The 25,732-nt window shown below is 41.6% G+C and overlaps 1 protein-coding gene across 1 annotated transcript in view; it reads right to left on the bottom strand.

The window, feature by feature from the left end:
• The window catches only part of sntb1 (syntrophin, basic 1), a 32,057-nt gene extending 7,250 nt beyond the window's left edge, over positions 1 to 24,807 (bottom strand). Inside the window, exons 1-6 of the mRNA XM_040118491.1 lie at positions 24,195 to 24,807; positions 14,588 to 14,831; positions 7,077 to 7,194; positions 6,827 to 6,916; positions 2,400 to 2,536; positions 1,398 to 1,594 (exon numbers count right to left, since the gene is read on the bottom strand). Of these exons, the coding sequence (XP_039974425.1) occupies positions 1,398 to 1,594; positions 2,400 to 2,536; positions 6,827 to 6,916; positions 7,077 to 7,194; positions 14,588 to 14,831; positions 24,195 to 24,741 (1,333 nt within the window). The 5' untranslated portion in view covers positions 24,742 to 24,807. The remainder of the gene's footprint in view (positions 1 to 1,397; positions 1,595 to 2,399; positions 2,537 to 6,826; positions 6,917 to 7,076; positions 7,195 to 14,587; positions 14,832 to 24,194) is intronic.
• Between the last annotated feature and the right edge of the window lie 925 nt (positions 24,808 to 25,732).

Raw genomic sequence — 25,732 nt, 5'->3', positions numbered from 1 at the left:
AAGTGAAAAAAGCATAGAAGCCAGGGAGGGTTTTAACCTTGATGCTGTGACTACATGATTCCCCATATCTTATCCTGCTAATTTCTCAATATCAATACAACCTCTGAAAAGTTTAAGTTACCTTGGACATAATAACAAAAATGACAGCAGGCCAAGTGCCAGTGAAATTTGATTTCAGATCCGAACGAATTACTTTCCTCTTTAAAATCCCTCCAAGAATGGCTTGCTGCCCGGTGAGTGACTGAGAGTTAATCTATCTTCAGAGCAAATCTTTATCACGAGCCCTGACAGTGAATAAAACATCACAAAGATTTATCAGAATGTTACACAGATGAAAAACTGGCAAGGTCAGCGCAACAGCTCCTCAAGGGGCAACTGCTGAAAAATGAGTAAATGCACTTTGTATGCATTATCAGCCTTCCTCTCGGGGAAGTGTAAATTACTTTCCTACCTCTGTAAGAAGTATGGAGGGCTTGGTCAATCTGTTCCAGAAAAGTAATGGGATCCATTTGAGACAGAAATTCAATAGTGAGCAATAAAGATTCAAAACCATTCTAATTTTTCTAATTCTTTTGGACTATATGTCACTGACCTGTATCGTAAATGAACATTACAGTACAAAATTAAAGCTGCTATCTTTTTAGCTCTGGTAGCAGCATTGGCTCCTGGATACATGCTGTTTCATATATGAGGGGAGTTTGAGGTGAAACTTAATTTGGCATGGTGTTATCATAGATGGAGAGAGGAGAAGGACCCATGGGAGAAGTGCAGTTCCCAGGACATTCTGTGTGTGGAGGGGGAGGAAGGCAAAGAGGGAGCGAGAGAGAGAGAGAGAGAGTGAGGGGGTGCACTCTGCTGGAATTCCCTGGACGACCAATAACCAACGCTAAACAGCACACGCACGCACGCACACACACACACACACACACACACACACACACACACACACACACACACACATTAGAATAGCATTCCTTTCTATAAATAGCAAGTGCTTTGTCCACATCTTCCGTATGGCTGTCAAATTATATGACTAATCCTCCTCTGTCTCAATGGGCATGGGAGTCTGTGTTTGTGCATGTATACATTATGCTTTATGCACTGGATTTAGACTTTAGGCATGCAAGACCTCAGGCAGTACTTACCTTTACAGCCTCTTAAATCTCTCTGAATATGTTTTGCTGCAGCAAGCCTGAACGCGAATGACGAAGCATCAGTGAATCCAGCACAGTGACCTGTACAGCTCACTCTACTCTATCCACAGCCACACGTTTGTATTCGTGTTCCTGTCTCTGTTTATGGGGTATGAGTGTGTATGTTTCTATATGTTTTCACCCATTTTAAAGGTGCCTGTGTTACTGAATCTGAATGTTCATGTGTTTTCTATCAGCACTCACTCGTAGTGACTTCCTTGATCATCTCAGCTGAGGCGTGACATCCGTTGACTATGTGTCTGGTCCACAGGGACAGATCCTTGGTGGTCTCAGCACGGAACAGTTGAGTCTCGATGCCAAGTCGTGTGCCAGTCCGAGTGGCAAAGTACAGCTCCGTGCCAGAGTGAGGGGACCCCCGGTCAGGACCAGAGTGGACCAGACTAAATAAAAACGGACACATATGCACTGTCATATATGTTGTATAGAGAAGGAACAAGACATTTTTATCATTATAACTAAGAAAGTATTTTGTCATGACAAAGCATCTTGCTATAAGAAAGGAAACTTTACACTTTCCAATAACACTTTCTTATCATGAGATATTTCTTCTCACTGTGCCTTTTTTTTAGTTTCGGAAACATTGGTGGTCATAACTATTATCAAGGAGAATAATATCTTGTTCACTGTGCCAATAAAAGAGAAGACTCAAAGGTCACACCACTGTCACACCACTGTGCAAAACTTAATGCAACAGCACAGAGACTACAAGTCTACCACCATGCTAGCAGCTCTGCGAGGCTGTATTGCTTATTGTAAGGAAAAAAAATTATCAAGATGAATAAAAAGTTGCAGTTTGTTTTTAAACCTTAGCAGTCACGGCAAAATAAATGTTAAAATGGTAGTGTTAACGATTGCATTGCCAATATGCTCGTAATGACGATGTTAACATTCTCGTGTTTAGCAGGTAATGTTTACCATGTTATGTAGCTAAAAGTGGCTAAAAATAGAGTGGTATTGTAGCACAAGTTTAGCTTATTGTTTTCCATGGTATTTTAGTAATATATTTTTTTATAGACATAGATTTCATTGGTTTTCAAATCAAAAATCATTTTAATTACTGTGATAACGCAATATTCTCCATGAAATTGATTTATTTAAAGTTTATTTCTTTATTTCATAAAATATATTATTGTGCAACTGTACTGTGTGTGTTGGTGACGTCTGTACATATGATGGTGAACCTACCGTGTTGCTAAAAGTGGATAAATGTGTGCAGGGCTCTGCCAGGCTTCCTTGCCTCGTGGTAAACTGTCATAAAGCAGCAGGTCTTTCTCAGTCACTACCACCAGCACTGGCCTCCAGCATTGCTTCTCGCTCTCTGTCTGCAGCACAAACAGATAAACAATACGGTGTGGATAGCTGTCCACATCTATCCATCTTCTATACCCACTTTTTCCTGTGCAGGGTCATGTGGGACTGCGTTACTCAAATGAAAAAAAGGAGAGAAAACAAAGCTCACTGCAATTGTTAGTTATTTTCTAAATGGATTATTTCACAATTTTCTTAAGTGCACAGACTGCCAGAGTATTAAGTTTTACTCTGGTATTGAGTAGCAATTTTTATAATTACATCAACGGATCTTCATGAAGTTACAAAAGATGGTACTTAGTTGAAGTTAAACAAGTGATTATTAAAAATTCTAATAAAATTTCAGTTAATCACACAAGGTTGCTCAATTTAATTTAAATCAAGCATAACCTTGATTAATTGCAGGATTTGATGCCCTCTTATATTTATCACAAATACTGAAATTGTCCTCAGGTTTTTAGATGAAAGCAGGTATTTCATCAGGGATATCAATGGTTTTGTGGCAGTGAGTTACGTTATGGGACAAATGTGGTGTCAAAAAAGGCGTGTGTACTTAATATGTACAAGACTGTGTGTATACTTAGCAGTAGGTGTAGACCGATTAGTTAGTTTGTTAGTCAGTTAAACTTTATTGTCCCCGGGGGAAAATGCTTTTTTCACAGCACTGCACATCACAGGGAAAATCGGCATTACACTTTACACACATCACACAACAATGACAGGCAGAAACATACAACAGTGTCAGGCAAAACAACATGAAAACAAGACACCTAGTTCCCTCAGTGAGTCACAATGTTTAGGGCTGCTATTGCTGTATCGGGCTTTTGCCAGAGCGAGCCCTTCTGCACCTCAGGGAACTGTACATGCACCCAGAGGGCAGTACAGTAAAATGGCGGTTCAGTGGTCGTGTGATGTACTGTGCTATTGTATTTGCAATGTGTGTGATGGCCTTACAATTGAACTCTGAGAGGTTGGGTGTGGGGAAATCTATTATGTTGGCAGCAGTGTTGATTATGTTTGTGAGTTGGGCCCGGTTTGTGACAGAGAGTATGTTGAAGAAGCAGGTGGAGCAGTATAGCAGGATGGGTTTAACAATACTTTGGTACAACTGTGGGAGGAAATGGGGGGCAACATAGAGTCCTTTGACTTTCCAGGTGGCTGTTAGTCTCCGATGACTCCTTTTTTGTATGCCGGTCGAAGTTGCGTTTATTGTCCAGTGTGAGTTCGAGATATTAGAAGCTGTCAACCATCTCAGTTCATCTCTCAACTTAATCTATGACTGTACCTCTTTCGCTCAATATTTCACTCCAAAATTCTCAAAAATGTTACTGAAGGAAGGAATAGCTAAAAATAAAGGTGGCTGGTGTGCAGGTGTGGGTAGGCCTTCAGCACATTTGCTTCGCTGTGCCCCCTAGCCCACCTATCATTCCTAATGAGCAAACCCCCCTCTTTCCCTTCAGAAACACACATAGTTAATCTCTTAATTTAGAGCACACACACACACACACACATACAGACACACGCACGCACATATATATACACACCACCTGGTATTTCCTTTTACAATGCTCCATTACTATTCTCATTATGAGAGCTTATCTGCGGCCCAGCCATGGAATCCTAAGCTGCTCTTTGAAGTTCTGCCTCAGCCTATCATACCATGGAATTAAGAGGGTCAAGGGTTGGCTTTTTAACATAATGATAATATGTTGCTAAGTAACAGTATTGTAGTGCATTTGAAGGATCAAATATTGGCAAATTCATGAGGACTAAATTAGATAGGTTTGGATGTGTATGTGTGTGTGGATATGTTTGTACAGGTGTGTGTGTCTTTATGTGAAAGAGAGAGTGGAGCTTAAGCTGTGTACTCGCTTGTGTGAATTTCCAAAAGTGTGTGCATCTGTGTGTACAGTAAATATGCACAAAGCAAAAATATGCATGCAAACACAGGTACATGTGCACACACACATTTGCAATTCTATACTTATGATGACCCTCATTACCATAGCGTATTTCTGAGCTTGTAACCTCAACAGTCACAACTAAATGCCTAGTCTGACTCAATGGATGTAGACTGTAGGTAGAAGACTGCCACTGGCCACGTGGCCTTCTCCTTCCGCTGTCTGCGTGTTACCGTTTTCAAAATCCACTTTACTACGGGAAACAACAACAACCTTCAAGCTAGCAAACCTACACGCTGAAAATAGCAAGTTTTGACGATGATTGAGATTGTGCAACAAGGCAGGCCTGCTTTGTTCTTTCGGTGAATGGTTGTAAAGATCTACACAGAATATGTTTACAACATTTGCTGTCTAACAAGGATGTTCTTGCATGTTTACCCACCGGTTATGGAAGAAGTTTCATTTTCCAAGCATAGACTATCATCTGCAGTGAGCTACCGGGGTAAACACAGAGAGATGGTGTGAAAATGCCATGGTTTTGGTAGTGTACCCATCTGATGCGATAAGTCACAGTCAAGAGGAGTAGTTGCAGCTTACACTGGGCAAGATCCAGACACGGATGAGAAAATAACTACTGGCCAGTATTCCATGGAATACGGATCTCCTGAAACACCCAGTTTTCTAATGACCTTTGTTGGGCTGAGAGACGAAGAGTCGATTTTGATGTTGATATTGTGATGGAGAGGTTGATTGGCTGGGAGTTCAGTCTTAGAGAGATTTAGTTGAAGGTGGCGTTTCCTCGTTGATGATGATATGTCTGAGATCCATGCCGAAACCGTGGGGTCACCTGGTAGGAATGACAGGTATAGTTGGGTGTCATCTGTGTAGCAGTGATATGAAAAGCCAAGCAAGCAGATAATTGGAACCAAGGAGGTGGTTTATATTGCAAAGAGGAGAGGCCTCAGCACCGAGCCATGGGGCACTCCTGTGGGCAGGGGATGTGGTAAGGATGTATGTCCTTGCCATGACACATTGCAGGAACGCCCAGTGAGATAGGATTCGAACCAAGAAAGCTCTTTGCCTCAGATGCCCATGTCGAAGAACACGGATAGCAGGATGTGGTGGTTCACCAGGTCGAAGGCTGCTAAGAAAGCCAGACTGATTTGGGTCAAGGAGGGCGTTCCATTAAAGGAATGCTGAGACCTGTTTGAAAACTGCCCTTTTGATAGCCTTGGATAAGAAAGTAAGTAACACAACTGGTCGATAGTTCTCAATTTGAGTAGGGTCGAGTGAAGGATTTTGAGCAGAGGTGTTACCCCAGCCTGTTTGAATGCGGATGGAAATGTTCCCGAAGCAAGTGAAGCATTTATCATGTGTAATAGCGGGCACAATGAGGTAAGATATGGCTTGGAGGAGGTTGGTGGGAATAGGGTCCAGCGCACTTAGAGTAGGATGGCTACCAGTCAGGAGTTTTGCGCCATTGACCTGGGGAGACAGAGAGGGACATGTAGTGGGAGTGCTATATGTTACACTTTTTGGTGCCTTGCATTCAGCTAGGGGGCTGAGTGAGGGAGGTGTTGATCCATAGACCAGAGGAGGCAGAGAAGGGTATGAGAGCAGAGAGGGATTGCTACATGTTTGGATTGCTGGCATGCTTCCCTTGGTGAGAGGGTTGACCATGGAGAGTGTTGTGACTTTAACCAAAGGAGACTGGCTGACAATCGTAAGAAATTGTGTGATGTTATCACCGTATTTACACGATTAGCCGTCCTCCCCCCTCTCCATTATGCCTTCTTTTGACTCCACCTTCAAATATGGCTATTTGGAAGTATTCAAATGACACATCATAAAAATTAATTAATTTCAGGCATACCTGACCCTTACACACAACAACATACTGTATCTAAATAGGGCAATAGTGTAACTCTGCAGCTTGTCTAGCCACTAAAATGTTGATGTGCCTAAAAACGAGATTGATAGACAATATACAAATAAAATGCAATACAAATGAAATGAAACAAATTACTTATCTCAAAATTATGACCGGTATCTCTCAAAACAAGCAAATATCACACATTATTCATGTTTCACAACCAAGTCTTAACCTTTGAACATCGGTTTGAAGAGGGGAGAACCAAGTTCTCAATTTCCAAAAATGTCACTTCTGACTTGCAACACTTATATTGTAGAACAAAAGCACACACATGCAAAAATAAACCTACACACCATATTCACAAAATGGAAATAAGAGAGAAGGCACCCCATTAAAAATGTAAGATATCTAGAAGCATTGGTGTTACACACCTCACACACACACTTATTATATGAGTGCACAGTTGGGTATTGTAAAGCATTTTACACTCCCTGTCTTTCTCACACATACACACACACACCATCTCCTACCTTCCCTGCCAGCCATCCCAGGTGTCGTATCTCTTTGCTGCCAGAAATCCCCATCCTGGCTGTGTTCTGGATGACCTCTGCCAGTGTCCTCTGTGGTGGGATGACAGTTTTTAGGACACATGATCGTTCAGGACAAATTAAATTCAAAGCAGCTCTGCAGGAGCTGAATCATGGCCATTGAAATATCTAGTTCTAATGCTCACACTGATGTTGAGAGTCACCTTTAAAATCAGTGAAATCAAAGACCGACCTGTGCCAGTGTGGATGTGACAGAGTGCATGGCAGAGAACCAGGACAGGGCAGACGGTTGGTCTGGGCACCGCAGCACCACAGTGTGCCTGGCGTCAGGGGAGTGTAGCTCCAGTTGTCTGGAAGAGAAGATAAGAAAAGTTCAAACAGCTTTAACCTCTCTGTTATCTTTGTGGAGCTCTAAAACTTTTGTAGTTCACAACCTTAGACTTTATGAATATTGAAAACGTATTTCCAGCCTCATCAGGCAGATCCAATTTGCCTCAATTTAGTCTTAACTCATAGTTTTAGAAGCCAAATGTTCAGCTTCAAGAGATGCTCAGTTGTTTCTTCTCCTTGGGAATGGGCACTCGGTCAGAAAAACATAATGAAGTGCACTGAAATTTGGGTTTATTCAAGTCAATTCAAAACATGAAACAGTCTTTGCTCTTGCATTCTCTATGGGCCATATGACACAATACTGTCTCCCACTAAATTTCCATAACTAATCGGGTTATATCATATGGGAGTGTTTCTGGCCCCTAGAGAAATCCATCTGTAGGATGCTTCTCCATCTCGCTGAACAGCTCTTTGATTGTGCGCTCAGTGAATATTAATTTTAAGAGGGTACATGTGGCAGCCTTTACGGTGCATAATGTGCTCTAGAATGATACTGCTTCATATTGTAGCATAATACAGTTAGTGTTCATGTCGGTGGAGTAAAACCAGACATAAAAATACTCTCAACAGGTATGCTAAAGCAAAGCTTAAATGTACACTGTCTTTTCTGCAGGAAGAAAAAAAACAAACAGATTACAATCAACCTTACAATTAACACACAAACTATTAATTATGACTGAGTCAGAGGTTTAATGGACAAGACATGGTAAACTAGTCTTCAGTGTGTGCCTCATGCTAAGATTTGGCCATGTTTGAAGAATATGAACTTGAGTGTTTGTCATAATTTGTTATAAAAAACCTTATATCCTTACCCTACCATAGAGATGTAAGATTTCAAACAGCATATCAGCATGAGGCCGTGGTGTAGTGAATGAAATGGGGAAACAGTACAGTCAGTAAAATTTGCGCAGGAAGCACCCGGGGGAAATTTCTGTGAGTACAGGTTCAGTTTCAACTCACAACACAAATGGAAATGCATTTTCGATCTGGTGGGTTTGCCACCAACTCAGAAACAATCTAGCCTCTGTGTTAACAGCACTCCACTGTCCAGGTGCTCCTGGTGTTTAAAATAAAAGAACCTACTCTAAACCCAGGGTGATTTCAACTCTGCAAACATGCTTTCTTTGCAGCTTTCTTTATTCACACACACTGGGGACCAGGAAAAGCCCCAGTGAATGTGATGAATCTGCTCTTCCATCAAACCCTCAGAGGCGGGAGAGACTGTGTAGATCACCTCCAGGTGTGTTACTCTGGGTTAAAAATAGAACTGGTGCCTGTACAAGGCGAGTTGATTAAGGGCAGGCCAGGGGCGAGAAGGCGGGAAAGGGGGAGACTCCTAGACCAGATGTGCATTTGGTTGAGGAGGTCCTTCAAGGATGATGTCATTCTGACTCCCATGAGTTACACTAGACTTTATCTGCCATTTTGTGGCCAAGATGTGGCGTGACTTTGGGGCTAAGTTACCTGATCTCTTGCATGCATGACAGAGGCACAGGGATCATAGGGAATCACTGGGAGAACAGCACATGAACTGGATGACCCGAAGATGGATTTTAATGTGTGTAATCATAGAAGTCGGGTCCTGCTTGTATGAAGATCAGCCTCTGACCTCATCAAAGCGTGGTTGTTCTCACAGGAATATCAGTAGTTATAGCAAATATGTATTCAAGCTTGGTAGGTCTGTTCTAGCATAAAGATGTGGATGAATTTTATTCTAAATATTCATTGATGGCATCTGTATGTATACATAAAGTTCCATGAAAGACAGGTTTTAATCATTTTAAAGCAATAACATAGCTTACAACACTGGAAATTCTCATCTTGAGCTGAGTAAAACAAAATATAAGCCTACTGGAATTAAGATATTAAATGTGTGTCACAGAGAACAAGAAAACATAGTAAGATTTCACAATTGATTGGTTCAATTGTTTGTTTTGGCCCACCCCCACATCTGCTTAAACCCAGATGATGACTCAACATGGATTAACTGTTGCACTGCAACGCAGACAAGTGCCAACCAGAGCGGCTTTTAAGTCTTTTGGGACAAATCAAGTCTGAAGATTTGGGTCCAAACAAGACCCAAGTCCTTAAATCTTAATAAGAAAATTGCAAGTCAGCTGCTGATCTGCCAGGTGTCTGAATTCTGACTATAAATGACATGACATATAAGATTAGCTGAGTCCAGAAAAGTAATCAACTATTCTGATAGTGAACTAAACTTTGAGGTTTGAACTGTAGGTCAGACAAAACAAGGTACTTGAAGACCTTACCTAGCACTCTAAGAAACTGTACATTTTATAGATTGAACAAATAATTGATTACTCTAACAAAAACAATCAACAGATTAATTAGTAATGAAAATAATCCTGATTTACAGCTCTTCAATTTAATCGTTGAACACCCTCTCTGCCATCTAAACACCCATATTTTTCAAAATCTGAAGTCTCTAGGCCCAAGCTGAGATAACCCTGATGCCATCGTCAGGGTTACAATTTTTCATACTTCACGAAGCTTCCTCCAGTTCCACAAAAAACATTTTACAACTGTTTTCACAGGTTGTGTAGTACTCCTACTGACGAGTAAACAGACCTGTAAAAATTGATGTGTGAAACTGTTGGAGTGCCCCTGTGAATTGCCTGCTTTCTACACCTGACCAAAGTGAAAGAAAATCGAGGATTGAAGAAAACATGTACGGCAAGTGTTTTTTTTTCATTCAAAAACTTGTCAAGGTTAAACTGGAGTACTGTACTGTAGAAAATGTCATACTGTGAGGAGCCCTGCTGGTTCTGCCAAGAGTCATCTCTTCCTCTTTACACAGCCATACGTTTTCTGTAGACTTTCAAGTCTTCACATTGAAGATTTCAAGTCTATTGCTTCAGTATTGACAAAGATTAATGTTGAAAGAAGAAAGAGATGTATTTCATTAATCTTAAGAGCTAAATCCTTTTTCTTCTCGTGTCCCTTTGTATTTTTCTTCCCTTTTTCATTGTCTTTGCTCATCAATGCTTTTCCTGTTCTTTCACAATTTCTTTCTTTCTTTCTTTCTTTCCCCTTTTCTCCTCCTCCCCTTCTCATTTCCTCTTACCCTGTCACTCCACACCTCCTTATATCTTTTTTAATCTGCACTGTAAATGATAAGGGTATAATTGTATAAGTTTTTAAATTTGCCACAAATGTCACAGAAAGCTAGACTTTATGTCCTCATATACAGTTTATCTTAAGGTGAGGAAAACATCTTCAGGATGTCCAATAGTACTTCTCTTCTCTTCTCAAGTCTTCCCCCTCCCTAGTCCCTCATTGCTCCTTCCTTGTCTTTTTATCATCTTTTCTCATCACTGTACGTGTCCCGCCTTTCCTCATATCATTCAGTCCACTCAGGCTTAAACACAGTTTAAACAACATCTGCTGAAATGAACCAAGAAACCCTCAGAGGGATGCAACATTGCAACACTGCAACATTGCGCTGAGTCCAGTAAAATATAAATAAATAAAGATAAACAGGATTTCACTGTCACTTAACGTAGAGAAATGTGGCATTCCTTTTTAAGTTTCGTGGACACGGATTAAACCTAGCAGCCCACATTTCAACTCGGGTTTCCTCCCATTCAAACATTTACTAAATATTTACTAGTGAGTCAAAGGGGAGTTTGTCCTGGCTGAATGAGTAAGGAAGTAGTTGCATAAAAAAAACATGCTGCTCAAGGTAAATTTGGCCGAGGTCTTTATTTGTGCTTGTGAATCTTCCCTACAGCTTTATCAAACCACAAAACAGTCTGTTATCTGTGTAATGTAAAACCTCACCTTGTCACGAGATGAGACTCTTATATAACTAGCTGACCAATAAAGTCAAAGTTATGGCAAAGGAAGTGAATGTTCAACCCTGTTATGCTCTTAAATCTTTAATACATCATCCGAGATTTGTGAATGTGCAGTTTAAAGTTTCACGAAACCGATGGTGGGCATTTTGAAAGTTAGGAATAAATTTGATTTCATATTTTTTAAGGGAAAATCTGCTAAACACATATTTCCACTTTCATAAAAAGCAATAACATTGTTAGTTACACAGATTCATATCTAGGAACAACTGACCAGTGCAAAACCAGCCTTATGCTTAGTAAAGGTAAACCCCAGTCATACCCTTGCAAATATCTGTAAAAGCTTTGAATCTATCAAACTTCTAAAAGTTGAACTTTTTCTATCCAAAGTAACCTTTTCAGGTGACTTTTTAAAAGCTGTTTCCACCAAGAAGGTTTCCATTATTTTTCAAGTCAAGATTCTCATAAATGGAGCAAGACAAATCTCACACCTGAGTTCTCAACTGTCGTGTAGCAACACTTCTGAAAACAAGGGAGATCAATTTTCTCAAACTGGATTGGATGACAGGCTACAGCATGTTGGCTCGCGACCAAAGCTGGATTACCAGGTGACTGTCCCCAAGCCTCAGGGCCCCAGCTTCACCGGCAATTTTTGGCAGTTGGTTTGGGGTTATGCAATCAACTGCAACTTTGTTTGGGAATCAGCGGACATGATGAGGGTCTTAGGTGGGTCCTGCTTTACTACCTGATCTTAAGGTGCTGCTTTGTGTCAAAATCTAGCTTTAGCCTGGCTCTGTAGCGTACTAACTGAAATGATATTTCTTGTTTGTTGAATCCACACAAAAATAGAAATGTGAAATTGACAGTTTGTTTTCTTGTTACCAGGCAACCAGCAAAGTCCTGGGCAGATGCATAAACTGTTGTTTGTGAAGAAGTACTTTTAGCAGGCAACTCCCTTTAAACAAAAAATTGTTATTTGTATTTGTGTATTGTATAAGTAAATGAGATATAACATTTTAGTAAAGGAGAATTACAGGTGCTTGCGCAGAGCCAAGCTAGCTGTTTCCCACTGTGTCCAGTCTATATGCTTAGCTAAGCCTATTGCCTCCAGGCACTACCTCCATAGTTATTTCACAGACATATATGAATGGTGTTGATCTTCTCATTTAACTCTCAGCAAACCTGGGGTCATGCTTTAATCCAGCAGGGGATGACTGTACCCAGGGGGCTCTTAGTAGGTGCCGATGCAGGAGCTAGTTTTTACCCTGAGCCCCCCTAGCAGATTTATCAAAACATACTCACAACACAAACATTATTTACTTTTTGATCCTTTTTAGAAAATATATATATCTATATCTGCACAGTGTGAGTATGGCCTCAGATCCTTGTCAGCATGTGAAGTGATCTCAAACCCACATCTCTGACCTGAGGAGTCATGATGAGGCTCACAATGCCTCGGGCAACTCTGTCAATATCTTGCTCTACAAAGACTGTGCACACTCCCAGCAAGGAAACATGACAATTGCATTTACATCTGTTAAGAGCAATTTACTTTTTTGAATCTTTTTTTCCAGTGGTAAATAAAATAACAAGCCAACAGAGAACCATCTGCTCTGTCCATTTAAGATGTTCTTCTTTTGCATTTTGCTTGTTTGTTTTCTTGATTGTTGTGTGTGTTATAGCATTTAAATTGTATAGTGTCAGCGTTGAGCCATCTAACAAAGTCTACACAGAGAGAGAAAACTTTGAAGTCACACTCTTACCACTTGACTTTGATGTTTCTTCCATCATCTGAAACTTTGACGTTCAGTGAGGTTCAGCTATCTCACACTTCTAAAATCATACATATGCAGGGGGGGACACAAATAGATGGAGGGACAGCAGGAGGGAGATACACAGGGAACTGTGTAAGAGTCATTAGTGAAAGAAAAAAGAAATAAATCAAGAGAGAGAGAATAATGGGAAGAGGATGGAGATAGTAGATAACTGATTCAGACAGCGACAGATAACAGAGAAAGCTGGGAACACAGAGAGCAAGAGAGATCATAAAAGAAAAGAAATGGAGAGGACTGGGAGAAGACAAAAGGAGCAGGAAAACACAAACAAGTGATTGAAAAACTCAAGACAGAAAAAAGCAAAGACCAAAAAAAGTATGACAAGCAGGAAGGGAAACAACACAGTAAAATAGAAACAGAGGGGGAGACAACTAGGGCAGAAAACGCACATTCACTGTCTGTGACACCAAAAAAGTTGAAAGAGTAAATCACTTTCTTCCCCCATTCTGTTGACTGGGCCATTTTCATTTAAGTGAGTCCTTTTCAAAATGGTGGTGTGCTTAAAGTTGGACTGAAATTTGAATTTTCACTTTTTGTGATAAAAATATAATGATAATATGTTTCCTTCTCAAGTGGTTGACTGACATTTGAGAGCCAGTGTTGCAAGAAGAAGCGCTGTCAACATTTAAGTTGCACTACTGACGTGCCAAGTGATAGCCCTGTAACCTAAGAAGCAGACCACCAAGGATATATATGTACTGATTTTTTCTAATCAAAAAATCATTTTCATTTCAGTTCAATTTCTTATTGTCCTGAAATCACAAAACCAACAACCTGTTGGGGTTACATCTCTTAGTATTTTCGCAACATCCCAACCCTTTCTGTGGCACTCAGCTCCAAGCCCATTTGCTCCTACAAAAGATGTAAATCTTTAAAAACGATTACACGCAAATTGGCTAACTGAACTATGTGAGTAGTTGATCAATAACATAGTAATTAGTCTGTAAATGACAAACAATAAGCACAAGAGCAGCTGACAGATAAGACGGCAGCATCTCCAGAGAACTGTCGTCTGCTCAAGAATGGGTGAGTGTGTGTGTGTGTGAGTGTGTGTATGTTACCTCTTTACACCAAAATTAGTATGTATATACGCTAAAAAAAAGGCGATTTACTCCTTTCCCATTGCCAGTAGACAAGTTTGCCTTTCTGTTTTTTTTGTTTTTTTTCTGGTGTCTAATGTTCGACATCCTGAACATGCCACAAAGCAGGGTTAGTCAACAGTAGAAAGCAGCATGGAGGCCAGTGACTATGTTACAGCAGTTACTTTTTTTTATATCTTTTCTTCAGTCTCATTAAACTCAACATATGCAGTGTTACATACGAAGAACAAAGTCGCCGTTGCATATTCTTCCCATGGACTGTAAAAAACAGTAAATGTTCCTGGCTATTTACACGGCAATGTCCGGAATTTGGACGCATTTCATAGCATTGCGCCGGAAAAGGGGCAAAACATTTGTGTCCACCTGGGTGTCATCTTTCCATCACTGCCAATCAGAGTTGGAAGCGATTAATACCTGTGACTACTGCAGAGTCATTCGACCCGGGAATGAATGTCAATTGTACCCTTTCCCACTGAAGACAAAAGCCAGATGTGAGTGAGTGTTAGTGGGTTTTTTGTCCATTGTGAAAGGGGCTTTTGTGTGTGTGTGTGTGTGTGTGTGTGTGTGTGTGTGTGTGTGTGTGTGTGTGTGTGTGTCACCTACCTGTTCTCAGGGTCTGGTGTGGTCATGGCTCGGGTTACATAACACATCTTGAGTGGTATGCACCTTCTGTCGCCCTGCAGAGACAGGGAGAGCAGAGTAGGGGGGCTCGGAGGGTCAGATGAGGAGAACGCGGTGATTGGATGGCAGCCAATGCGGGGAGACTCAGGAGGGGGAGTTTCCCAGCCGATCTCTGACACAGGAGAACCCCTTTTCACGTATGGCGTAGCCTCGCGCATGTACTTGACTGGATAGGAGAGAAGAAAAAAAGATTTACTGTACACAGTAACCCATGGTTTAGTCCGAACAGGGACATGATTTAATAAAAACTGCATCCCTTTCCTGTTTTTACACTGAACAGTATGCTCTAAACTTAGTTTTATAAAATGCTTATTGAATAAATTAACTTTTTATGTTTTAAATATTTAAGTTTTGAAGACATAACTTAATTAAACACAGAAGTGAATTAAAAGTCAATTTAAATCTGAGTAGAATCTATGCTTGAATTTGTAGCTATCTTTTGATATGAAACCCACATCTGATTGAGCAGCCATACGTAAATTTTATCTTGCTGTTTTGAAGTAGTTGTATTTTTTTTGTTACAGGTCGGAGGAAGGATGTGGCAATACCACAGCTGTTCAGATACACAGCAGAAATAGAAACTGTTTAATTATGCTACCACTGAAGCATTTGGTTTTACAGACTTAAATGAGGAAGCAGAGAGAAAGATAATTCACAGCAAGAGCTCCGTGTATTAATGATGCTGGCACGCTGGTGCAAAGGCCCAGGAGGATGTGTGGGTAGCTTGTGGAAACTTGCCAGCATGTCATTTCCTTCTTTAGTAACAAAAACTTTTGGTTATGACTGCTCAATACCAGCATCATCCTACTGGATTGTCCACTGGTTCAGGTTTGCATGAAAGGGTGGATGGATTTTCTTTAAAGTAAACCTAAATCTTAAAGTTAAGAAGCAGAATTAATTAATGTACAAGTTTTTATTCTATTACTGAATAGTTTGCAAATGAAGCGGTTGGCCCCCTCTGCTGCCAGTTTGAATTGATCACAGCAAATGTCAAAGTGCCATTAGCCAAAACAGACTCAGGTGTCTCTTCGCCTCTCAGTTAATGTCTTAAAATGTAAATTTTGAATGATGATTCAAACCTCGCCTCTGCTGCTACAGGCAAGCAGTATGAAGAAGAGAGTTAAGGCACCGAAAGCATTGAATCTAACCCCACAGCTCTCAATATTTCCAGACAGTATGGTCACAACTGATGCTGCCAGGCCACTTAAGAAACTTTTCAAGCAGTAAAACAGAAAGCTTTACTTGTAAAAGTCAAACTCTGAATCACTGGAGGCTTCATAACTATTTTAAATTCTTCATGTATTTAGGTTTGAGATGGGGAGAAGAAAAGTGAAGACAGGACACATGTTTCAGAGAAAGATGGAAATAGAGAGGCAGAGATAAAGTGGACACTTAACACGCTCTCTATGTCCTGAATGTTCTGAATCCCTGGTATGCCCTGGATGTTTAATTGGCATATCCCACTGTACGAGCTGCGTATAATTGGCATATGGCTGGTGGCATTTGCAATCCAGTATGTGAACTATTCTTGGGAGAAGCACTATAGACCCCTATGAGACTGTGTAACAAGCCTAACCGCAAACCTGTAGAGGAGAGATGACAGGCTGACACATAACACAGAGGAAGGGAAATGGGTGATGTGTCCTCAATGGACCTACAGAGACGACGTGATTCAGTTGCACAGTAGAATAACCCACACAGTCAGATCAAATAAAAAAACTGAATAACGGCTGATGTAATTGTTAAAACAATGAATCAGAACAAAGAGTGTGTGTGTGTGTATGTGTGTGTGTGAGTGAGTGTGTGTTTGTGTGAGTGTGTGTGTGTGTGTGTGTGTGTGTCAGAGTTGGTCAAGGTCGGTTCCCCCTTCAAACACAGTAGACACTGTTGGGGACCACCTACTCCTGAGTCTTGGAATCTAATGCCAACCATAGCCACGAAGCATACGCAGTAGCTGACGTGCTCCTCACCAAACCTGTAACCACATGTCAGGGCTTCGGTGGCTGCAAAGGTACCACGTCAGTCAGAAAAAAGGCTCAGTTGTCTCCTTTTCAGTAACACACATTTAGCAAAGTCATCTCCACTGTAAACTGTATGCTTACTCCGATCCCTGCTTACTATCAATGTAAACACCATCCTCCCACCATCATTTCTTACCCCAAAGTTAATGAAACCATGTATACACAGTAACTGTTGGGAGTAATTTTAAAGCACGATAAGATCTAATCAGGTATAATACATCCATCTAGTGTTGCAGGGCTGATAACCACAGGAGAAGTCAGATGCTGCACTATAAATCAAAACCTATGACTCCCAGAACTCCCATTAACCTCTTGCACCAACCATAAATCTGGCTTCAGACTTTATAGGGCCTCATTTAATACTATGAGGAATGTGACAAAGAAAAAGTGAATGGAAGGAAGGCACTGAAACAATTTATTAATCAGTCTATTAATTACAAATAAACAAAACTATTGTTATTTGTTATCATTATTTGTCACCTATCGAGCAAAAATGCCTAATATTCTTAAGTTTTAGAATCTAAAATTTTAGGATTTTCTGCTTTCCTTTGCCTTATATCATAGTAAATTGAATATTTTTGGTTTTGGACTATTGGTCGCACAAAGCCAGCTGTTTGTAGACGTCTCCTTGGGGTCTTTGATACTGTGACAGACATTTAATTTTTTTCCAACAGTTTTTGGGATAAACAATTCATTTCAAAGATTATCGACAAATGAAGTAACAATGAAAATAATCATTAGTTGCAGCCCAAATGGAGAAAAGGATAGGGGGAAAATTACCGTAAACAACAGGAATTTCAATTTAGTGGGTCATTTTTTTTCTCTTAACATTCAAAAAGACAGTCTGGAAGGAGGAAATGTAAACTCCCTGACAAACGTCACTGTGCCCAGAGACAGAGCTGCAAGTGTTTCCAGCAGGGGGAAAACAAATGGGGGTGGAGTCCATGCGATCATTACACTGGAAGTGAGTAAATATGTGTGCATTCCCTTGTGGCATGTTTTTATTCCAACACAGCCAACTCTGCACAATAACCTCAATAGCACGATAAGAACTTGGAGAGGATAGGGCTCTTGCTATTTGTTACATAAGTTAAACCAAAACATCCAAATGAGGGGCTGCCCTCCACCATCTGTCTGATTTTACTTTTACTTTTCTGGCTCGTGTGAACGACAAAGGGAGAGCATCCACAAACAGACAAAATTAAATCTTTTTTTATTGTGACTTCCCACTCTCCATTTCACTTAGAGGTTGCCGTTACAGTGGCTGTTATGCAGATGTATGAATGGCCGCGTACTACCAAAGACCAGCTGTTAAACTTCCCAATCAAAATCCCATTGACTTCACTTCATGACATTCAAAAGCCATTTGCTTATTTCTAAATTGCCCTCAACCCCATTCACTTGCACATTTTACAAATGAGGCAGTTCATCCCTTCACAAGTGTTAGAGTTTGCCGTGTTGACAGTGAAGCCGATATGGATTTCAGTTGTATCTACAACTCGCATTCACAATGAATGCACACAAACACACACTTGATCAGTCACATTCCTCAGTGCAGCGCTAACCCCTCTTCTCACACACACACACACACACACACACATGCACAGACACACATACAAACACACACGCACTCCACTCCATAAGATCAGGCGTAATTACTATATCTGTTTTGTTATGTCTTTTCCACACTTAATGGTCTTAACATTTTTTAATGAGGTCTGGACTTTCTGCTGTATGCTCCGAATGGGGATTTGGTGTTTTTTTTTTTCTGTTTTTTTTTTTATTGGGTGAGAAAATAAACCAAAGGAAAAATGAAACTTCCTTTCATGAGGCCTATTGGAGAAGAATGAAGGTTTAACATCGGTAGAAGTTGGAAGACAGAAGTTGGCTCCTCTGATTGCGGAATGAAGGCTTTAACTCCTGCGCAGGTGCCTGGAAACCTCAGCAGCACAAAAGGCCTTTACAAATCCAGCCTCAGGGCTTCTTTTTGTAAAGTTTGGACCAATATCTCAAAGGGTTCAAATATCATCTTAACTGAACAACGAACAGTAACTAAGGAGGAAGAGCTTTTTAAAAAGTAATTTGACAAAGAAAATTTGAAATGTGCGTAGGTACAATTACTCTCTGACACTGATCTCTGAACTTCATGTCAAACAGTTACTAACTCTCTGCAGGCACACAACTTTCCACAAGCAGAGAAGAAGAGGTGTGAAATATGTGTTTACATAAGGGAACGGTTAGATCTGATGAAGATGTCTGCTAAAATGTCATAGTTTAGAAAAGCTTGAAGGCTGCTTTCTCTTTTTTCTCTCTCTCTTTTTAACATAATTTCAAGATATTGCTGTTGATGTTGGATTGAAGAGACAGCAAAAGTGAGCTGACACACTATTTGGGAAACGGTATATTAAAGCAAATTCATAGTGTTAGAGATATTCTGTATAAAGTACTGAATATTGTCATATATTGTTCTGGCTGTAAATGGGGCCATGACTATGTGAATGTGGCGATTAGTATATGTGTGCTAGTATATGTACTGCAATGCTAATCTAGTAAAAAGTATATAATATGCAGTGGATGTTTACACCACACAGTGTGTTCATAAAGACATGTTAAATGTGAAAACTCCATTACGCTAAACAATAACCTGAATATTAAAGACCAAAAACCTCCCTAATAAATTAATCCAGGGAAATTAGGGACCCATTGTTTAAAAAATTACAAAGAATTTCAAGCGGTGTGAGAACACAAAGCTTGACAGGCGCAGCTAAGTGGGGCTGGGATTAAAAAAATGGTCAATTACTGTTCAACCTCTGTAGGAACATGCGCTAGATGTCATCAAAAACTGCAAGTGCATCATCTTTAAAGCAAAAACTTTTCTCATCCATATTTAACTGTACACAACATTATCAAGGAAGCATTTCCTAATGCCAAAAGGATGTTTGTACAAAAAAAAAAAGCGGAAAACGTGAAAGGCATGATAACTATCTTCATGATCATCAGACATTAAACCAAAGAGCCGTGTGTTACATGTTCCATTACTTCCATAAATGGTAACAAAAACTATCATACTTACCCACAATCACAACCACAGAAAGTATGAGCAGATGGTAGTTTTTACAGTACGCTGTTGACTCATAGACAGTGTCATGGATTCAACAGAAGTCAGTGAAGCAACGTAACATCTAACATAATTCATGTTTTGGGTCATTTGTGGTCATCCTATTAAATATTTTTGAAATTCCTAACTGAAGGGTGACATTGACGTGTTTCTCCACTGTAAAAGAGCTCAGTTTTGTGATGACCATCGCAAGAAAACTAGCACAAAACACACAAAATGTAGAAAAAAACAATGATTACACCTGGAGGGGAAAGGAGTTTTTTGTCCTCTTCAAACAAAGCTGACAGGAAAAAACGGATGAGCCTTAGCTCCCGGTCTCTGCTTTTGTTTGGGCTGTATAAACATCCACAGAGGAGAGGAATGAATGATTCAATCTATTATCTTCGCCACGACAATCACCACTGCAGCTCCACAGTTGTTGTTATTATCATCACCATCATCCGCTGTGAGTCAGACAAACAGTAGCGGAGGAGATGATAGCGTCTCTAATGACATAAACAGTCAGCAGGTAGACACATAGACTCTCTCTCTCACTCATACAAACACACACACACACACACACACACTCGACAAAATATCAACAACATATTGACTGTGGCATCAGTCTAGACTACACTGGTGACTGAACTTGATGACACACATCAATATACTCAAGTGGGCACATGCTCATAGACACACACACTCTGTGTCACACTGCAGACAGCAGCACATACACACACACACACACACACACACACACAAACAGACACTTACACAGACCCATCCAGATGTCAGGTGATGACAGGTTCGGCTTGTTAAGGGCTTGACGGGAGAGCTTTGAGGACACTGACTCATGTCCTCATCTTTATTGTACTCTGACTTTTTGTCTTTAATTTCCTTGGCTTCCATGTTTAGACTATTTGGACCTGTCTTGATGCTTATAAATAATACTGTTTGATGCTGTGTGCCGGCACTAAAATACATCGGGTGTAAAATTTCCCTTTGTCCTCCCAGCTTCAACTTGGACTGTTTTCTCCCACCATTTCCCATCACATTTATCCACTCTGACCGAAATCATCTCCATTATTAAAAAAAAAAAAAACGGTCCTGAAATTGATGTTAATTGACATTGCTTAGCAACCGTAACTAGGCACAGCAGGGATGTCAAGCTTAGGAATTCTCCACATGTTGAAGCGTTGTGCATTGGGTTGCAGTATGAGCACTTTGGAGGGTTGTGTGTTTTTTAAGTAGCCTTACCAAAACCAAAAACACAAGAGCAAAAACAGTGTGTTGCATTGCTCTATACATTGCAGATATTAGCATGTCCAGCCCACTAGCTTACGCCCTATAGTAGCATTAACCTTCTCCAGCGTTACTTCCTAGGCCAAAGAGCTAACTATGTTATTTTCTGGGGTCACAGGTGGGTCCTCAACTGGTGAAGATGCTGAATTTTTTCCTGGGACATGCAGCTATAGCAATGTGATACCACATATATAGCCTTGATGTGCATAAGATTCCTTTTACAGGGTTCAGGTTTAAAAGGAATCAGCTGTAAACTTGTAACTACAGTGTTTATCATTTTCCATCAGTATGTAATTGATGGCATTATGTGTGCATAACCAATCTTTCACTGGACCACTTAATGGCACCGGCTGTGGCTGCCAAGAGCTCTGTGACTCAGCTGCAGAGCTTTGATTGATCCCCATAGGGAAATTCACTTTTGGCTTGTCAGACTGCACGCTGAGCCACTGAACAGAACCAGCAGAGAGTTGGCATGTCACTTGGGGGGCACTTTAACCAAGTGGATGCTTTCTGACATGGGGGCTTGAACCCTGGTGCTCTGGTTGGAGAGCAGTTTTCCACACACTGGGTCAATTTGCCCTTTCATAGCCAGCAACGGGTGGGAACGAGCGGCTGCCGTCTATTTTAGCGGACTCCATCCTCCATCTTCCTAATGAGCTTCACACAAACTTACGGGAAATGCAGAAAAATATAGTGCACCGTAAGCGCGCGTGCACACAGACACACACTCCTCTCCCATGAGACATGTACTATCTCCTAACAGTTGGATCAGATGTTTCCTCCTGATCTCTTTCCTCATGGAACACATTCTGCTTCTCTCACATCTTAGAAGGCGGCTTACACTCAGGAATAAAAAAAAAAAAAAGAGTTTTTAGGCTTTATATCTCACTGCAAAGTATTTTTATATGAAATGAAAGCTTACATGCTTGGTTATGTGTTAAGTACCTTTCATGCCCATAAAGATCCATGAAACCCATTGAAACTGCATTTTGTCATTTTGTATTTTTCCTCTACGTTTCACTGATTTCCCATATGCAAATGATGTCAGTAAGAGTGCAGTTATGGTGAACTGCTGCTACTGTGTGACCCATAAGTTAACCCGTATTGTCTTTTGTATATCAGCCTCTTAGCCTCCCTCATTAGCTCTCCTTCTGTTTCACTCTCTCTCTACTGTATCTGTCTCCCCCTCAGCACTTTCCCCATTAAATTCACATTTCAGTTCCACCCCCTCTCTTCTCTCTCTCTCTCTCTCTCTCTCTCCCTCCCTCTCTCTTCCTCCGTGCCTGCTCCATTCCCGCTCTCCTTATTTCTTATCTCAGTAAGTTTTAAGCTGGGACCCGCTTTTCCCTCTGCAGTATAGCCTCTGTGCCCCCCTGGGAAGGCTCATCACCATGTTTGCATGTGTGTGTGTGTGTGTATGAGACAGAGAGAGAGAGAGGTTGTGTGTGTGTGTGTGTGTGTGTGTGTGTGTGTGTGTGTGTGTGTGTGTGTGTGTGTGTGTGAAAGAGAGAGAGAGAGTCAAAAAAATGTGGGACTTTGTTCCTACTATCTCCAAGAGTCCTCACAGGACCAGGAAAAACCTGGGCACATTTTCCGGTGTGTGAATGCATGGTGTTTGTGTCTGCATATGTGCATGTGTGTGCACAAGTGTGTGTATGTGTGTGTGTTGTTAAGGGTGTAAAACGATGTTCAGTCTTCAAAGTGGATCTCTGCCTGCCATCAGTTGAATTTTCATCTTCACTTTTGGCTGAAAACAACTGCAAAACAGTGACTTGGCTGCACTGCTAATGTGAGTGAGTTGAAAGTAAGTGTGCATTCTATTGTATAGTGTGTGTTTGTGTGTGTGTGTTTGTGTTTGTGTGTGTGTTTGTGTGCGTGCGTGCGTGCGTGCGTGCGCGCGTGCGCGCGTGTGTGTGTGTGATGCTTGAGGAAATCTGAGGCTGGATTTGTTTGAGTGGCCTTGCTTAGAGAATTGAGTGAGGAGGTAAGGGGAGATGATATGAATTTGATCTTGCATGTTTCTCCCATGGCACTTCTGGTTGCATAAAAACTGTTTCCATTGGTATCCAAACTCTTCTTTTGTACAAAAAGCAGGCAGCCAGCCTCCTGTTTCCCAACTATGGCATAACGCATGTGTCCCGACGGCAAAGTTGCATTACATACACCCTTTAAATACAGTGTCTCCCCCTTCTTCTGCTTTAAATTAAACAAAATGCTGAGATGCCAGAAAAAAGTTTCACTTCTTTAAAAAATTTTGATCCCCTGGGAGAGAGACTTTATGGTGACAACCAACTGTGACTTTGTAAATGAATAAGAAAACAAATTAATCTTGATCATGAAACAAGATACGAATTATTAAAGCTGGTGCAAGAAAAGCACCACCTCTCCTTTCTTAGATATTATTATTAACCAGTAGCTCCTTTCTGTAGTGGAAAATAAATCCCATCCTACAGCAGAGGTTTTCACACTCAGAGCCGTGTTGCTTTTCATTGTGTTCATAAAATCAGGGACTGACTTCTACCTGGGACATTAAGTGAATGCAATCAACTGGCGGGTGGAATAGGAAACTTGCAGTAGCCTGCTTTGTGTGCTGAGGACCAGGACTGAGAGGGAGCCACTGACCTACAGGAGGATATGCATAAAAAAAAACCCAACACCCGTCTAGGGAATAGACAGCCCTGTAGGGTGAGAACTCACAACTCTGCATAACACGTTTCCTTCTCTGAAGGATGAGGTTCCCATGCAAAGGAAGGTCTAGAGTTCCCTCGGGGACCTCTGAGAGGGGTTACATTAGGTCTCCTCAGAAATTAAACTGTAATTCACCAGCGTTTCTGAAATGTCCTCCAAACACAGAATGTGCTAGGCTAAACTGAGATCTACCACTTTACTCTTACCTCACCGGGTATGCAGTACAATCCTTCACCAAAACATATCTATAAAAGCACTAACACTCACATAAGGGCTTCCTGTAATAAGAACGTATCTCGTGGGAGTTCGCCGGATGGATGAGGGCATGCATGTGGGATGAAAAAAGTTTGGGATTCCCTGACCCATTCACTCTGCTCAGTCTCTGTCATCCTCTCACACACAGTCAGTCCAGCCTGCATACCTTCCAGCGTCACCTCTCTCCCGGCCCGTTTCAGCGCCTGCACTGCCTCGTCGTGGGTCGCGTCCCGCAAGTTCGTACCGTTCACGGACAGGATGGCGTCGCCGACGTACAGAGCCTGGGTCTGGTCCGCTGCGAGCCCCTTGAATATCTTACTGATGAGGATGGGCATCTTATTCTCCTTCCCCCCTTTGATGCTGATCCCGAGACCCCCGATCTCCTGCTTGGTCACCTGCACGCACCGCTTTCTGTTGGCTATCGCCTCGGGCACTCGCTCCGGAAGGTCCGTGAACGCGGTGCGCACAGTCTGGGGACCGTTGTTGGAGTTGGCGTTGTTGTTGTCAAGGTAGGATCCGTTGGAAACGCCGTTGGAGTTGACATTGTCGTTCATGTTGCCGTTGACGCCGCTCTCCTCGCAGCTTAACATGAGCGCTTCCTCGTTCAAGTTGACCAAAACTTTGTGCCAACGCTCCCGTACCAAAACCTCCACAAATCCACTTTTTTGCACTCCGGGGGCACCCGAAACTCCCGTCGCTACTACCACCGCCATCTTTGGAGCATTTCTTTAAAATGACATGCGATTTACTTCCCAGCACGCTCTCACACTGTAACTTCCACCTTGACCCCCCCCCACCCCCCCCACCCCAACCCCCACGCTCAGGCTGGACTTTGCCCCTCAGAAGTTTTTCTGCGGGACTTGTCAAGCGTCCCGACCAACCAGCCCGACCCCTTTGGGCACAGGCTGCCCTCCGCTCCGCCCGCCTGAGATCCTATCTGCTGGGTGGAGTTTGCTCCCGCCGCCGCCGCCGCCGTCAGCCGATCCCATCTCCAGATCCTGCATGCACAAAATGTCTTCATCGTTTCCCCAGAACGTGTGAGACATGACAAGTGATGCGGAGACAGACACAAGAACCGAAAAACATCTTTACAAAAACCCAGTACTTTATCAGCTTCACTTCCATCATGTTGATAATCATTGCCATGGTATAAACTGTGGCGTTGAAGTGTATTGATGTATATACTGACCTTATAAGGAAGTCGTGAATAAAAGCATAATTCTGTATTGTGCCTTATCTGGCCACATGGAGCTGAAGAAGTGACAGAGAGGCGGACATTTTCATTGCGGTGGCTATTCTAAAACATGATTTTAAGTAAACAGAGTCATTCGAGATATCGCCACCACTGACTTTCCCGTCCCCAAATGTCCACTGAGCCCCACTCTGCTGCACTTAGCCGCGTTCACTTTGCAGAAGTGAGACCGGTTACGCGCGTCCAGGAATGCGCCTGTGCCGGTTTTGATGAGTGAAAGAGTGCGAGCGTTTTGTTGGGAGGCTCTGACATGGAAAGACCCCCCTCTGTGGTTTTGCTCTCCATCCATATTATTATCATTATCATTATTATTATTATTATTATTATTATTATTATTATTCCAAGAGACATCCTGATGCCCCGTCAATCTCACCGGCTCGTTCGAGATCAAATGAGCGAACTGGGACCGTGAGGGGGCAGCCAGTGTTATCAGTAACACGCCTGGAGCCGCT

This window comes from Xiphias gladius, chromosome 22 (genome assembly GCF_016859285.1).
Source record: "Xiphias gladius isolate SHS-SW01 ecotype Sanya breed wild chromosome 22, ASM1685928v1, whole genome shotgun sequence".
In the NCBI taxonomy this organism is placed as follows: domain Eukaryota; kingdom Metazoa; phylum Chordata; class Actinopteri; order Istiophoriformes; family Xiphiidae; genus Xiphias; species Xiphias gladius.
This window is presented reverse-complemented; position numbering and strand designations above follow the sequence as displayed.